This window comes from Thermobia domestica, chromosome 12, assembly GCF_964235325.1.
Source record: "Thermobia domestica chromosome 12, izTheDome1.hap1.1, whole genome shotgun sequence".
Classification (NCBI taxonomy): Eukaryota; Metazoa; Arthropoda; class Insecta; order Zygentoma; family Lepismatidae; genus Thermobia; species Thermobia domestica.
The window spans coordinates 48,927,751-48,944,890 of NC_137465.1; the positions used below are offsets into that span (position 1 = coordinate 48,927,751).

At 36.9% G+C, this 17,140-nt stretch overlaps 1 protein-coding gene across 1 annotated transcript in view; it reads right to left on the reverse strand.

Annotated features, from left to right (window-relative positions):
- Positions 1-321: 321 nt before the first annotated feature.
- Positions 322-17,140, reverse strand: part of LOC145666449 (uncharacterized) — a 37,206-nt gene continuing 20,387 nt past the window's right edge. The window contains exons 3-4 of the mRNA XM_081733681.1: positions 13,106-13,230; positions 322-631 (exon numbers count right to left, since the gene is read on the reverse strand). Of these exons, the coding sequence (XP_081589807.1) occupies positions 544-631; positions 13,106-13,230 (213 nt within the window). The 3' untranslated portion in view covers positions 322-543. The remainder of the gene's footprint in view (positions 632-13,105; positions 13,231-17,140) is intronic.

Here is a 17,140-nt window from a genome sequence, read left to right on the forward strand (position 1 = left end):
TAGTTTTTTGTTTCTAGTCTAGTATTATAAGTAAAATTGAATAATGCTATTAGCTGATTAGAATATTCTCCATGAAGAAATATTACAGAAACGATTGAAAGAACTTAAACATTAAACCACATTATTATAACAAACCACTGGTTTCATAAACAATACCTATCTAAACTTATAATCCAGAAATTCATTAGAAATTTTCATAAACTATAAAGGAGAATGCAATTAAGCACCATCACTGAAGCTTTGTGTACACAAACATACATTGAAATTTAATTTCAGTTAAGGAAAACCTATATAAGAAATAGGAAACAAAAAACATTTTGAAGTGTAATAGAATTTATCTTCTGAACAGTACTATACAAAAATTAGAGCAGAGATGAGTTTAAGGTAAAAAGAGATCTAAATAAACCTTCTAAATAAAACTTACAAACATAAAAAATTGTATTGTGTTATTTCAACGATGTAGACGTTACTTGTTTATCTGGATCTTTTGGCAGGTGACAATATAAAATGTTTATTTCATTATTACATAAAGTAAATGATATTTCATTTGAATCTTTTAGCTGGTGGCAGTAATCTTCGCACAGCTTTCTTAATTGGACGGGTAGCTGGAGTAGCAGGATTCGGCGTTGCCCTGAAAAAGTAAGAATCAAAATGTAATATTTCTTCAGACATAATCGAACTAATTTACATTTACGTATTAACAAATATGGAAAAGAGATGTATACATTGTGAACACATGAAGTCACTTTATTATGTATAAAGCTTATAAATTGTGTTCGATATTCTTTCCTACACTCTGGGTAAAGAAATTGTAATTATTAGATTAGGGATCATGACTCCTTGACTTCAAGTTTTGGAGTTTGTAATGTAGATAATTTCGCAATCCGACATACTGATTCAAAATCTAACCTTTTGGTCATTTCTGAGAGATTAAAATCAGTGAGATAAGAGTTTGGGAACACAGTGAAGTGTTTGTGAAAGTGATTTAAAAATTAATCATTTTCTTGGATCTGTATTGAGATGGAAAATAGAAATTGGTTACAGTTTCTACCAGCTTCTCCTCTAACTCTTGGTTCATCATTGATAACAACACAGAGAAGTTTTTCGTGCCTAATTGCCATAATCCTTCGAGTGAACCATGCTTTAGGCTACTGAAGGTCAATTTGATAGTAGTGAGGAGGTTGACGTGAGGCGAAGTAGAGAGCATACACACCATAGAACGCTTGGAGTTGAGATTATTCTTAGTAAACAAATACAGATCGTGTTCAAGTGCATCATAAGAACATTACTATGTATCAGCAATGCATAGCATAGAGTTTGGATATCTTCCTCAAAATTCTACGATACTGTTTCTTTTGAATTATTTCAAGGGCTTATATACACGTAACTGTTAACTTGAGACATTTTTGTCTTTGCACTCAGCTCATCTGGCATAGATAAATGAGTTTTTATGCACACTTGTTTTTGTGGTCATCAACGGGTTTCATCTACGTCTTACACGCCCTTATTAGCATGGTCAGTCAGTAAAATGCACTACGTTATCAGACTATTTTAACAGAGCTGAAGTTCCTCTGTTCTATGCTCTTCCGTACTAATGCAGCTCCTCTGGTAAGTAGAAGGCTACCATCATATGCAGCTGGTGGCATATCAAGTATTAAAAAGCAAGATCATTTAACCCTTGAAAAACGAATTCCTAAGTTATCAATGCCGCAGTATGGCTACAATCCATCAGAGAGCAATTCTTACTCGGAATAACCCTTATCAGGCTTCCTTAAGAGGGGATCGAGAGACCGTTGTTCAACTATGCCACGAGGTATTGCATGAGCATTCAAAATCCGCCTCCCGGACACAAGGACACTCCTGACTAGCCTATTTAGGAGGTAGCTCAAAGGTTTCCACTTTCTCGGTAGGATCGTTTTAAGAACTTCCCCAATGAAGTTATCCGAAAGAGCTTCGTATTTCAGTGCGTCTGCAATACTCTAGCTGCAACATTGTACTATTTACCTTCCACAGTTATTCCTGGGTTTCCGTGCTGATGGTGTACCCGAACTGACATATTGGAATTACGGAGAGTTACAGGTGAGCCTGTGCTCTTCCGTACAGACTCCCTATAGGAAGACGTAGCATGGCCACATCAATGTCCTCTCATGCATAAAAAATTTCCATGCTAACCTTTCAATCTCTCCACTCAAGGGAGAGATCCACAATGGAGATGATGGATTCTTTAGTCTGGCGACACTGCTGAACTCCCAGTGCGCTATCCACTTGCATCTCTAGCAGTTTACGCTCATACTTTTCACTCTCTCCTTTGGTTGTTTTCGCTAAAGTCATGTTTCATCTGAGCTCCTCCGTGGCTAAGCGGTTAGCGTACGCGCTTTTGGCGTGGGAGACCCGGGTTCGATTCCCGGCGGGAGCTCATGTGGTTCGGATTCCACGTTAATCAGTAGGTCCACGTCTCATATAGCCTCGCTGCTGAAAGGGACGCTAAACTAAAGTCAACTCAACTCAACTCATGTTTCATCTGAGCTGATAGGTGGTTGATTGGGTCTCACAGTTCATCCAGCATGTTACTTTAGTTTCTCGCTTTCTCACATGGGTTGGTAACCACGTCTGAGGTATTTTCCTATCCCGATCTTTAGTCAGCAACTCTGGACACCATCCCCAGACAGTGAAATAATGCTTACGAAAAAGACATTTGTCTTTAGACAATAACATTTTGTAATATGCCATGCGCTCCACACACACATTATTTGTGCTGTGGACCTATAATTTGTTTTGAAATCATATTACAGATATACTAATCATGGTTAGTATATTTGTGATACGACTTCAGAAGAAAAGATGATAATCATCATTATCATAGATATTCTGCCATTATTGGCAGGTCAGTTCCCGCAATTGAGAAGCTTCCTGTCGTATGGTAACATATGATAGTAGATGACAGTCGTAGAACCCACTATGATTGTAGTTCGGGTGGATCATATACTGTATCTGTGCCTATAATTGCAGCACAATACCACCAAACACCTGGTGTGCAATTAAACGAATTTGATCATATCTTATATTTAGGCTACAAGGAATCAAGTTGTTATTATACTGAATTGAAACAGTTGCATTGGTAGTGACGTGTCAGAGGTAAATCAGTGGTGGAGGAACTTGAATCATACAGCAGGAGCATGAATTGCTCAGTTCATCCATGAAGCACAGTGAACCGCTTGGATAGGAGAATTGTTTCTGACTGTCTGACAGAACAGCCACCATCAGTGGAATCAGAGCAAGCATAGGCCTTCATGACTAATCAATCGATTGTTGGAGGCTGGTCTAAGTTTTAGCATGCCTTTTGTGCGATCACCCATGGGATTTGCCTTACCGACCAGTCTTTGTTGGTATGCATGGTTGGAATTTACCAATGAGAGTATTTTAGATCTTGGAATTTTTAGCCATGAGAGACGGTGTCAATCCTGTTCTCTTGTGTTACTTTTGCACTTTACAGGATCTAATATTCAATCGGGATAACGTATATTCCCATTTTACCACCTCAATCTAGCTTGTTTTACTCGGTATACAGCTTTTACTTGGTCTGCTAAGTCTATTCACCTAAGCAATACCGAACAATTATTCAACAAGATTGAAAGGAACATGACTTCCAGCTGCACTCTTACAACGACTATCAGATATATCAAAAGTCTGCAGCGAGTATGCTGCACCATACAACAAACAGACTTCAGTATATGTGTGACCAGCTTCTACACGAGCCATTGGAGATAGCTAAAAGTGATATGGAAATGATTTTTGCATGAGTTTCATAACCTGTGTAACATGTTGAGCACTGGCAACATGTAACTACCATTAACACTTACCATCAGCTTCTGGCGTATCAACTTTATGTCAGATTGTATGAGTTCAACCTCAGTACCTTAACGATTACGCCACGTGGAAGGTATTGAATGATTGTGAAATGGTTTATGCATAACTATTTTGGAAATGCACAAACAACATTGCGATTATCTGTTTCCACGATGTTCCTAAGAACTTAATACTATTGGTCGGGGCCAAGTGTCACACATTTCACTACTGTCCACTTGGCACGAAAGTTTACAAACTAACCGTTTATCATGCCTATTCCCAATATCTTATTACTGTTTCTGCACCTAGATAACCCTATTAAGACTGGTGAAGTAAAATCATTCGCAATTATGTGTTCTCATAATATATTTTCTTCAGACTTTGTTCAACAAAACAATGCTCTCTGGCAGACTGAACACCCAAACATATTTTCTGAATATATAGGAAGTTTGCCATATTATGTGCAACCTTGGTCGTCCTATTGATTGTACTACGAAACATGGTTTCCCAAAATAAATAAAATAGGATATTTCAATCGCACCAATCCATTTGTATAATCATTTAAAAGACAATTGGAATGAGAATTCTCTACTCATTGATACATACAGGGGAAGGAAAAACTATATCAATAATACTTATCTTTAAATGTTAATTTTTCTTCCAACTTAAGCCATTTCTGATACATCTCAGTTTCTACAACAAATCTAAGGGCCATTGCATTCACATAGAGTTCAGTAATCAGGTAATAAAATGTTTAACAGTAATAAAATAGTTTTCTTAATATTTCTCCTTACAAGAAATCTATTTTAAACTTCAATTAATTATCAATGCAATGAACAACATTTAAACGCTGTTATGAATTAGTTTAATTTAAATTTGAATTTCTGCTGTAAGAAACTGTAGTTAAATGATTTTATTTAGCTTTATGATTACCAGAGTTTGCGAGTTTTAATTTTAACACCCTCTTAGAAGTTCTTTCTATATTCAATTAATACGAAATATTGGTCACCTGAACATAGGATCAATATTGAGACATTGAGACACGTTGCATGGGTATGTAAAAAAAAGTCATCAGGAACTTTAAAGTCAAAATAAGCCCTCCCTTGGGAATCCTATGGTACAATTTGTACCATATGCACTTTTCAAGGTACATTGCGTTATTTCTCTTCTATTTGAGCTTTTTCGTCCGGTTTTTTGTTTTCCAAGTCCAGAGGCCTTGTAGAAGACATTACGTATGGTTTCAGACCGTCCTGCGTCCAGACATAGGAGGTGATGACGTCATAAGTCAAAAATTTCTCTTCTCATTTTCTAAGCCTATGTTCAATATTTTTTGGCGGGCTTATTTTTCTACGTAGAAGATTGAAATTTTGCACAAACATTTAGTCTACCGAGTAGTTTTTACCAGATTTTTTGTTCCGATGTCAGTGCTAAAACAGGGGGGAACCAGAGGGGAAAAGGGGTAAAAAAAATAGGGATTTTTTACTCCCAAAATCCCGTTTCTCGCCATTTTCCCGCCTCACATACATGATAGGACCACGTGAGTCATACCGTATGAAAGGCCGTTCCATTCTGAAGAGAACGACGGCCGAATTATTATTCTAGGGTAATTAGGGCCGTTTCAGTGAATTTTTATCCAAATATACTTCTGTATAGGGTAAAAGTGGGGCATGGTAGGGTAATTTTTTCTGGCGGGCCTATTTTTTCACGTAGAAGATTGAAGTTTTGGACAAACATTCAGTCCACCGAGTAGTATTTACCAGAAGTTTTTTTTTCGATTTCTGCGTAAAAACAGGGGGGTCCAGAGGGGCAAAAGTTGAAAAAAGGGAAATTTTGCCCCAAAAATACCTTTTTTTCAGGAATTTCCCGCCTTAGATACATGATGGAGAAATGTGAATGGTACCGCCTGAAAGACAGTAATATTCTGAAGAGAATATCGGCGACACATGACCCTAGAGTAATTAGGGATGTCTCAGGATTTTTTTCCCTGAGATCATAGTGTTTTATGGTACTTTGGGGCATTGTGGGAATTTTTGATAAACATTCTCCCGCCCTTATTATTCAAGATAGAAACTTGAAATTTGGCACACGCATTCAGTATACCAAGTACTATTTTTCAGATTTTTTTAGATGGCTACAATCACACAGGGGGGGTCCAGGGGGGGCCAAAGTTCGAGAAAAAATTTCCCTCCGAAATTTTCACTTTGACATTTTTTCCCGCTTCTGGTATATGGTATGAGCACGCAAGTGGTACCATTTGAAAGCCAGCTCTATTCGGAAGAGAATGAGGTATGAATCATGATCCTAGGATAAATAGTGACGATACAGTAGCTGCTTGACTGAAAGTCTAAAAAATAGCCCAAAAAGCCAGGATCCAGAAAGGGTTAACTTACAAATTACATAATAAGATTAACACAGCAGAGAAGGTGTTGTCTTATAAGCAACGTTTTATAGAGATTGGTAATACATCAATCTGACAGACTGTTTTCAATACACGAAACACAATTTACGTACTATTATAGGAACGTTTTAAGACATGTGACGCCACTGCTAAAGAGGAGTAGATATAATTACCCATTAGCGTACAAGCGGTGGCTTGGTGTAACCTCTATATGTGCTGCAAGAATTACTGCGATATCTTTGTTCGGTACAGCGTAGCAACCTATTGAATGCGGGCGTATATGTGTGTTGTGGGAATTATTAATTGCGCAAAATGAATGAAACACTGCAGCAGTGCGTTTGTGTCAAACTTTCGTGTTAAATTAGAGAAATTTGCTTCGGAGACTTATGAACTGTTAAGAACAGCTTTTAGAGATAAATGTTTGAGCCAGTCAAACGTGTTTATTTGGTTTAATAGACTTAAGGTTAGGCGCGACACAGTCAAAGTCGACTACCGGTCCGGTCGGACCTCCACGTCAAAAACCAAGGAAAACATTGTAGAATTTCGCCATTTAGTACGCAAGAAACTATCGCAATACCCTGTAAGTAGTGTCATTTCTAAATTTTAAACCCAGTCTTAAAGCTTTCCACCAACATCTCATAATAAAGTGCCCTTAAGCCGCAATGGTTACGCCAAGAAATCACGTTTTTGAACGTTTTCTCTGTGTTTTCAATGTTTTCAGTTGGTTATACGGCGAAACTACGGTCCAGCACTGGTTACAGCTACCGCGTGTTGTACAGAAATATAATTAATTCTTATCTAGATCACTAAGAGAAATCACGTACTAAACAATAGTGAAATATTATCAATGTTTTCTAGTCATAGCATTACCATAATTAGATATTCGTCAAACATTCTTTATGTTCCAGTAACCACTGGTATACAGTTGAAGTGATACATTCATCCCAAAGGTAAATGCAAGGCCTCAAACTAGTGTACCTACTGCGCTTGTTAGTATTTGCTGGACAATTAGCAGGATATAACGATCTTTACGATCTTTATTACGCCTCTACGTTCTCCACCATGCTGCTTTTCAATGATACATCAGCCAGGAAACAATTCCAGAGTAGCGATAGAACACTGTGAGGAATATTCAAGTCCCTAAATACATCTTGTTGATTTTTCTCTTTTTCCAATCTACAAATGATCGAAAACGTCTCATTACCCCAGTCTTGTTGATCTTTGGTTCGTCGTGTGTTCCTAGGACAAGTTTACTATGGTCAATTTCTACTGAACACTCACTGATTATGTACTACTTCCGTTAAAGTCGTCCTTCGTGTTATTGTAGTCACAGGGAACATATGTGTCGCCGAACGGGCTAGTACCTACTTCATTTCAGCAGGAATGTCAGCTCGATGTCTAGCATTCACAGATTGAACACGACGTAGGTATCATTTCCCGAAATTAACATTCTCTTAAGTTTAGAACATATGTTTGAACATAAATCTTCTACTATGGTTGTTAAATATAGTTGAAGTGGTCGAAATCAATTAGTATTCGCTACACTTCTGCGAGGATTAGTGTGTGTGTGTGTGTTTGCTTTGTGCAGAAGTTTCTATTGAGTTACCTTCACGAGAACAGCAGTGAAAATAACTAGAGGTAAGTTATTACTTACCCAATACCACACATAGATTAATGTTTGATTTATTGATTTTTTGTTTAGCGTTTCTTTCAGCAGCGAGGCTATATGAGACGTGGAACTATTGATTAACGTGAAATTCTAACCACATGATATCCCGCCGAGAATCGAATCCGGGTTTTCCACACCAAAGGCGCATACGCTAACCTTTAGCCACGAGGGAGCTCAGTTTAATGTTTGAAGAGCAGAAATTAATGTTATTGATTTTCAAATTGTGGTTTTTGCTGGAGAAACGTGTCGAATATAAGGTTAGCATGTTCTGTAAACCAACATCCCTGTCTCTACTGATCTGCAAAACGGCATAACAAAACTTTGCCATGAGATATGCACTCGTATAGAGTGAATGAAATATTAGTTATGTTCTAGCCTCAAAGTCAGTCTGGAGACTCAAATGGATCATCACCTGAAACTCCCTCAAAATGAAAGAAAAATGTACATTGTGAGATAGAAAATGGCTAGTGCATCAGACAGTGATGATTCGTGCGAGGTTCTGTTCGAAAGACAAGCGGGAAGGAATAGCTATAGTGGCCATCTCGCAAATTAATAAAACACTCCGACTGTGTCTGTGCAGAAAGATCTTCGATCATTAGAGTATAAGGTAGATCAATGTATGCAAATTACGCAATTCATATCAATCACTTTAATTCTTCCTGAATTCAATATTAATTTTTAATTAATTTTGAAAACATTCATTTGTTTTCAAATTGTATACTTAGAGTAATTTTGCTTATTAATACCTTTCTACTGGGCCAACTATTCACAGGAACATGGAAGGTTATAGATAAAATTTTGTGATAGGTAATACAGTGTTTCAGGGAATTTATTCTTAATATTTTACTTTATTTTTCTCATAATATCTAATAAACTCCTTAGGTATGCTTGTTTTGGAGCCTATACATCGTTCTTGAAACATACTAAGAAGTAGGTTTTAATGTCAATATATACTATATTTTATACATTATCATATATTTATAAATATATAAAAATATAAATTTCTTATCATATATTTATTTATTGATTGTGATAATATAGACCTTAGTTTCTAAATATGCAGATACAGGGTGGTTATAATTAAAGTGCCGCTATTCCCATTGGCCCAATGAGGGCTGTAATCAACGTATTACATTGAAGTTTGGTAAATATGGTAATGAGACAATGCGGAAGCGAGTTACACTGGAAAACATATTAGTTCCATTTTCCGCCACCAGGTGAAAATGTGGCGCTGTACAGTCTGTAATACGCGAGCTCACACACGATCGCGCGAGGAGAAGCATGGTTATCCATAAGAAATACCGTACACTATTGAGGAAATTGGTCTATCAGAACGGGAGCAATTACAATGCAGCATTGAGAGAATATGGCTGTCTGCAAGGAATATTGTGCACGAATAGCCATTATACTCTGCACACGTGACTGTGCGGTTTGAATTCACAGGAAGGTTCATTATTGGCTTGTTTTGCTTTGAGGGGATGACGTCAGCACATTATAGGGACCTTTTAGTGCGACATGTGATTCCTGCGTTACAGCACGAAACTGTTTGGAGATGACTGTTTTCATGTAAGACGGGCAACACCGCACATCGGTCGCCACTTGAAAGATCTGTATCGTAAAACCTCCACTGCTGATTGCATCTCCTAGATTTTCCAGATGCGTGCCCAGAAAGGTCCCCGATCTAAATCCGTGTGACTTTTGGTTGTAGGGATATCTGAAAGCTCGGGTTCACCAGGCAAATGTCCAGTAGCTGCCGGATCTCAAGGACACCATAAGGTGACATTTTGCAACAATTACTGTGTTGTTGCAGGTGACATGTTGGAACTGCAGCGAGCAACTTTTGAGCACGCCATTTTGAGGATGCAACATGACGTTGACGTAGCTGGTGGGCACATGGTTTATGTAAATTGGCCACTCTAACCGATGAAGTTTTTGTCATTGCACCTGTTTTTACCATTAAATAGAAATAAATTTTCACCTTCTGTTATCCTCACATTGTTCCAAAAGTTCCCTTTGCAACATTTGTTACAATTACCTGCCCTTCGCCTTGTTTGCATTTCATTTCTCACATGCTTGACATTTTAGACATATATAATCGTCTTACCCATACATTCAGGACCATTTCCACGTACGTTATTACCTGTACAGTGCTACCCTTTCCCCTGGTGGTGGAAATTGGAACTAATATTTTCCCAGTGTAACTCGCTTCCGCATGGTCTCGTTAGCATATTTACCAAATTTCAATGTAATATGTTGATTACAACCCGCGCTGTGGATTGCTGTGAATAGTGGCACTTCAATTGTAACCACCTTGTACGTACATTTTGCTTCTCGACCTTCAGTTCCAATTCACATGCTGAAAATAAAATGGAATATCGTTATCGGTACTTTTCATCTAATTGACTCCATTGTAGTTCAAGTAGATTTTTGTTCAGCACAAAAGACTTAAGCCCGTAAATTATGAAAGTTTACAGCACGAAAGTAATATCCAAAATGGCTTCTACGCAGCAAAAAGTATTCTGTGCTTTGGAATATTCGAAGTGTTTTTCTGTTGTTGCAGTACAGTTTGTATTTCGAAGAATGTTTGTAATTGTATTTCCACGCCACTAAAGTATTCTAAGGTTGTATCAACAGTTTAAAGTCACTGACTGCCTGGTATAAACGTAAAAGCGCAGGATGTCTAAGCATTTCTGATAAAACAATGGAGTAATTTAAGGGATATTTCGTTCATAGGCTACAGGAGTCAATACGGTGCAATAGTTGGGAACTTGATATTGCGCAAGCAAATGCTGGAGGAGTTTACGAATGCGATTGTGACAAACCGTAACACATATAGGTATTACAAATTATATAACTGGACGTCTTTGTCAAATGATCTGAATTTTATAGTTCTATGCAGAATACCATATGTAACGGTGGTTTTCTTGAGCTTCTGTTGTTTAGTGACGATGCAGAATTTCATTTGTTGTATGTTTAATCGACATAATGCTTATATGTGGGATACTGAACAACCATATGCTACAGTGTATTATGAACTAGATTTCTGAAAAGCGAATGTGTTTGCTGCAGTGTATAAATCAAAGAAATATGTCCTTTTCCTATTTGTGGAGACCTGCGAGAGCTATGTCATTACTCGATATGCAAGAGTTGTGATTGTTTCTCCATGTGAAATAGGATTCCAAAAACTTAACATTTCAACTTCATGACTCACCACCCTATTGACACATTGAAGTGCTTTGTTATTTGAACGAAAACTTCCACACAGTTGGATTGGGCGATGTGTTGAAGATAGCATATTACCTTTATTATGGGCTCATAGAACTACCGATTTGAGAGTTCGTGATTTTTCCTCTGAGAGCGTGTGAAAGATACAGTGCATGTGCTTCTATGACTAACAACTTTGATTGAGCTATTGAATTACGTTACAGTTGCAGTTAGGGATTAGCAGGGATCTGCTATAGCGCATATAAGTCGAACTGAACTACCAAATGGATGTGTGTCGTGAGACTAAAGAAAACCACATCTAAACTTTGTAACAGTATGTATAAAGCTTGAGAAGTTTCTGAATATTTTCATGCATCATCGATTGTTGTATATGTTATATACGACGTGTAGCAATTAAATAACGAGACTTCCCACCTCCTGTCGCGCAGGATCCTGGAGGAGAGGTAGCTAATAATGTGTTGTTGATCTTGAACCTTCATGAGCAGCAGCTGTTTGTTTCCTGTTTCTGAACGCTTTTCTTTTCTTTGCGGGCTTGCATGAAGAGGACAGTGTTCTGTAGTAGTGCTGGAATCATGGTGAACAGTAAAGTTGAGTAGCGCATTAACATCAAATTTCTGGTGAAATTAAAAAAAAAAAAAAAAAAAAAAACACCCACGGAACGCTGTGCAATCATAAAAGAAGTGTATGGTGATAATACTATGTCACATGCGCGAGTTTTCAAATGGCACAAACGATTTTCAGAAGATAGGGAAGAGGTTGAAGATGATGAACGACCCGGCCAGCCTTTGAGTTCGAGAACGGACGAAAATGTAAATAATAATAATAATAATCATAATAATAATGAACTTGTGCAGAAAGACAGATGTCTGAGAATTCGGATGATCGCAGACATGACGAACATTAACAAATAGACAGTAAGACAAATTTTGCATGACAATTAAACATGACAAAAGTTTGTGCAAAAATTGTCCCGGAAAACCTCTCTCAGGAACAAAAAGACATTCGGAAGGCCATTTGCTGTGATGTCATGGAACGACTCAAAGCAGAAGCAGACTTGCTAACTCGTGTCATCACATGTGATGAGACATGGATTTTCCAGTATGACCCCGATAATAAGCGTCAATCCCTGCACTGGAAGACTTTCACATCGCCAAGAATGAAAAAAGCACGAATGAGCGGGTCGAAAGTGAAGGAAGGCAATGCTCATCGTTTTTTCGATATCAGGGGTATCATCATGTCTGAATGGGTGCCTCAGGGTCAAACGGTGAATCAGACCTACTACAAAGAAGTCCTAATCAATCTGAGGGAAAGAATAAGGAAGAAAACACCTGATTTGTGGAAGAACGATGCATGGATCCTCCACCAAGACAATGCGTCTGCCCATAATGCCCTTTCTGTGAAGCAGGTTTTAGCAGCCAAGCCCATTCCTGTGCTCCACCATCCTCCGTATTCCCTGTGACTTTTATCTATTCCCAAAAGTGAAAAGTGCATTGAAGGAAACACATTTTCAGTATGTGGAAAAGGTGAAACGAAAAACGGCAGAGTTGTTGAACAGGGTGACATTTCGTGACCTACAGCATTGCTTTGGACAATGGAAGGCACGTGTGCAGTGGTGTATAGATAGGGGAGGGTAACATATTGAAGAAGGTAAATCAATTGTAACTTTGTTTGCAATACATCACATTTTGGACACCAGTCTCGCTATTTAATTGCCTCACCTCGTATATATATATATATATATATATATATATATATATATATATATATATATATATATATATATATATATATTAATACAGCCCTTTAAAAACCCGATGATTCATTTATAAATCTATCTTCCTTTATATATAGACACGCGACGCATTTGTATAGAAATCATTTCTTTCAACGTTACTAACTCCTTTGAGTAAAATAACATGTACAAAAGTATAGAAACGAATGAATAACTTTGTATATGCATTACTTACGTAAAAGTCGGAATAAGTCCTCCCGTGAAGTTAAATGATGGTTTGACGTTTGGATCGAAAACAACAGCCAGTGTCCCTGCAGCTTTAGAAGATCCAAATCCATTTCCTGGGGGACCATTATATGGCTGAAAAAGTTTTAAAAATTAGTGGGCAAATAATTACTTTAACATCATTTGAAGATTATGTACATAGTATCACAACTAAATAAAATAGTAGTGTTTTACTTTTCAATATTAATTAAAATTTTAGCAAACAAAAATTTTTTAAAGTTTGCTTTCAAATATAACTACATTACAGACGTGATCTGACAGGCCATACCAATTTATATTTGAATTTAGAGTAATCAATAAATATTTGTTGTTGAACGGGACAGTTAAATTGATGTTTGAATTTGTCTCTTACGTCAACAAGCTGCTTCCAAAAACGTTCGCCACGCTATAATGTTAAAGTTGCATTCACCTCAACCCATGGTAAATATACTAAGTGAGACAACTATTTCGTCAATCGCTGAGAGAAAATTGCTCACAACAAGTGTGGCAATATTGCATCCCGTGCTCATTAGTTTCACGCCAAACGTTATTCGGCTGCTGTGTGGTATTGACTTTTTGATTGTGAGATAGCGTAGCTGTTATTACCAACTTCTTACATTTAACATCCAAGACATTATAATCATCCACTACTATTCAATGAAGTTTTCGAGTGACGTAAGAGGCATGGTAAACAGAAGAGTTGCTTCCCAGACTGTGACAGAGATCTCACTCAGTCAGTCAGTGTGGTATTTGTGCGTAGAATGAGGAAGACCAGCGGTATATATGAATTTGATTTGTGCCAGATTGGCGTGCCCAGATGGCTGGGAACGATCATCTCGGAAACAGCGTGATGTGTCAAGTTTTTCGGAAGCTGACGTGGTTAGTGTGTTCCAAAGGTGCGAAGAACTAGGACAACTAGTACCGAACCACAAGTGGGGCGGCCATACGCTCAATAAAATTGTCTTTGACTGTCGAGATTGATACAACAGCATAGGGGCAAAATTGTGGAACAATTAACTCCAGAGTTTAACGCTGGACAACACACATACAGTTTACCGTACACTGTAAGATATAGACCTTCGCAGTCGACGTCCAACACGTATACCAATGTTAACCGTAGATTACGACTGCAATGAACATGTGCAAATCGTTAATAGATGGCCAATTAATAGCATTTCATGATCCGATGAATCGCAATACTGTCTTCATCACATCAATGGCTAATTCAGAATCCGTCATCTTCCAGGGAGAAAACTTGTCAAGACGTGCACAAAAGCATCAGAACAGGCCAGTGGTGGCTCTATTATGATTTGGAAAACCATTACATGGTCATCCGTCGGAACGACAGTGCATGTGGAGAGGATCATGAGGGCCTGTAGATATCGGCAAGCCATTGTTGATCATATATTATCTGTCACAAGCGAAAATGCATGGTTTTCGCGGGATAGCATATTTTGCCCCTTCAAGCAAAGGAAGATATGCTGAAAATGAACACGCTTAATAATGTTGACCTTATTTAAACTGTTAATGCTGTGGCTCCTGATAAAATAACAAAATATATTACTTTTGCAAATACAGTTTACATAACACAAATAATATAACATGTAGGGAAAACTGAAAATCTGTTATATGATGAGTTCCATACAACAGAAACATAAAAATCACTTGAATGTTTAAAGTTTATAGTGAAAATACAAAACATGCATATATGGAGCAGTTGATAACGTTGTTACCCACCAATCAACTTATCGTGTTCAAATCTCCATCAAGTACACCTTTTTTCCGTCGAACGAATATCTATTTAATGCAGTATTCGAGATATAGATATGGTTCCATTCTGTTAGATTTTTCTTTTTCTTCTAAAGTATTCATATAAGGCATCAAGTATGATTCTTGATCAAACGTAAGGATGTTTAGATTTTTTTTATTAATAAGATATAGAAATAAGCTTACATACAAAATTAAATATACACGTAATTGGAACTAAAGTAGCAACTGCCTATCAATTGGCTCAACCAGCATTTGTGCCTTTGTCCGTCCATCTATCTGTTTCACCATAGAGTTTGAAAAACTCATTCGATTTTAATGAAACTTCATAAATCCCTTCCTCCAATCATTAAAAATAAACTTATAGTTTCATATTGCAAAATGTATGAAAAATAAGGGAATAAAATGGTGTACAATCTTTCACATAAAAAAAAATTCTGGTAGGAACTATGTAAACAAGATTTGAATTGGATTAAACATTGACACGTTATTTAGGGTAACAAAATCATCTATAATAGTTGCGGTTGAAACTGATCAAGGATTAGTGGGTAAAGTTTTATTCTTGAAACAACACAATATTAAGAAAGTAATTTTGCTTGATAACTTTCTAACAATGATTCGATTTTCATACAATACGACGTAATCTATACTTTCTTTTCAGCTTACCAATCTCCCCACTGTACGGGATTAAAGTCTGTCAGGAATTTAAGGGTGAATAACGGATGAAATATATATCTATATATTTAATTTTGTAACAAAATAGCGGATATTTTACTTGGAGTTTTCAATGATTCCTCCTGAATAGAGTTAAAGTCAGTACAAAATAAGGAGTGGATTTACTGCACCAATCACAAAAAATACACGGGGATGGCTTTCCAGACCCGTCCTCGCTTGGATAAACCAGGTATCTCATATAAACGTAGCTATTCAGACAGGAATTTTTGTCCAGCATTGTTCATAATGTTTGTCACATTATCTTCGACATTTTGAAGTATAAACATATTCATTTTTTCATTTGCTTATGTAACGAAATGTAATAGATTAGTGATATTTTGAACTATGTTCTCTGAGTTTGAGCTAAATATGAGTATTTCATTTCTAAAGAAAAAATATTTTAATTATATTTATTTGTTGTCATAGCTATTTGTTGACTATAATTGAAAAGAACAGAATTTAGTTTTCAACTGCAAATCCATTCATAGTTTTTATTAATAGAGAAATCTAGAACGGTCTTTACGTTTGCGAAATCCTAATTCATCCTCTTCACTTGACAATAAATAATAAAAAAAAAGAATTGCAGAGTAAAAAGAATCCCTAACAATATCGATAAATACATTGCATTTCTCTTTGTAGTTCACACAGAACTATCATAAAACTTAATAAAAAGAAGAAAATAAAACTTTTCTTTCAGAGCTTTAAACTTATAACTATTAGCCAAATATTTTCAGAGTACATGAGCTTTGCCACATGTCATTGGATCCGTATGGCCACACGACTGGCGTTTGAAATGTTATTGCGTTTATATATATATATATATATATATATATATATATATATATATATATACAGGGTGGGCCATTTTAATCAATCCACGGAAATACCTGAAAAATGGTAAAACATAGAAGAAATGTTTGAAGTACACGTTATATATTGCTAAGGGGGAAAACCAATTTCACCAAAAGTATCCCTCCCCGTAAATGGGGGCAACGGGGGGTAACTTTGAAATGTCAAATGGGTACATGGGTCGAGTAATACCTCGTTCGAAAGGTCTTGGAAAACTAAGTAAAGCTCTACCAAAATATAATTCATATGGAGCACCAGTTTCAAAATGGCCGCCATGATATAGTTCGGAAACTCCAGTACCCGTAGTACACCCGTGTATGAAAACCATGGAAGGTAAATGAATGGAACAAAATTGAAATACGTAAATATCATAGAGCATATTGAATGGTGTGATCAATGTGATCCCAGTGGCCTCCCTGAAGGCCCTGAACTTCTCCCTGAACTTCAATATGTTAGGGTAAAATTGCCATAATGTATATAGAGAAATCCAAGTCCTGCAAAATAATCTCTTCCTGCGCTCTGTATGCGAGTGGGGTGGAAAGTAACTGTGAAAGTTCAAATGAGAACTCTACTTTAATTCGCAATTTAAGGTTACGCTACAAATAGGTATGGTGTGTTTGAAACATTTGTTTGTAAGGATGACGCTGTAGTGACTAATAAAGGCGAAATTTTATTT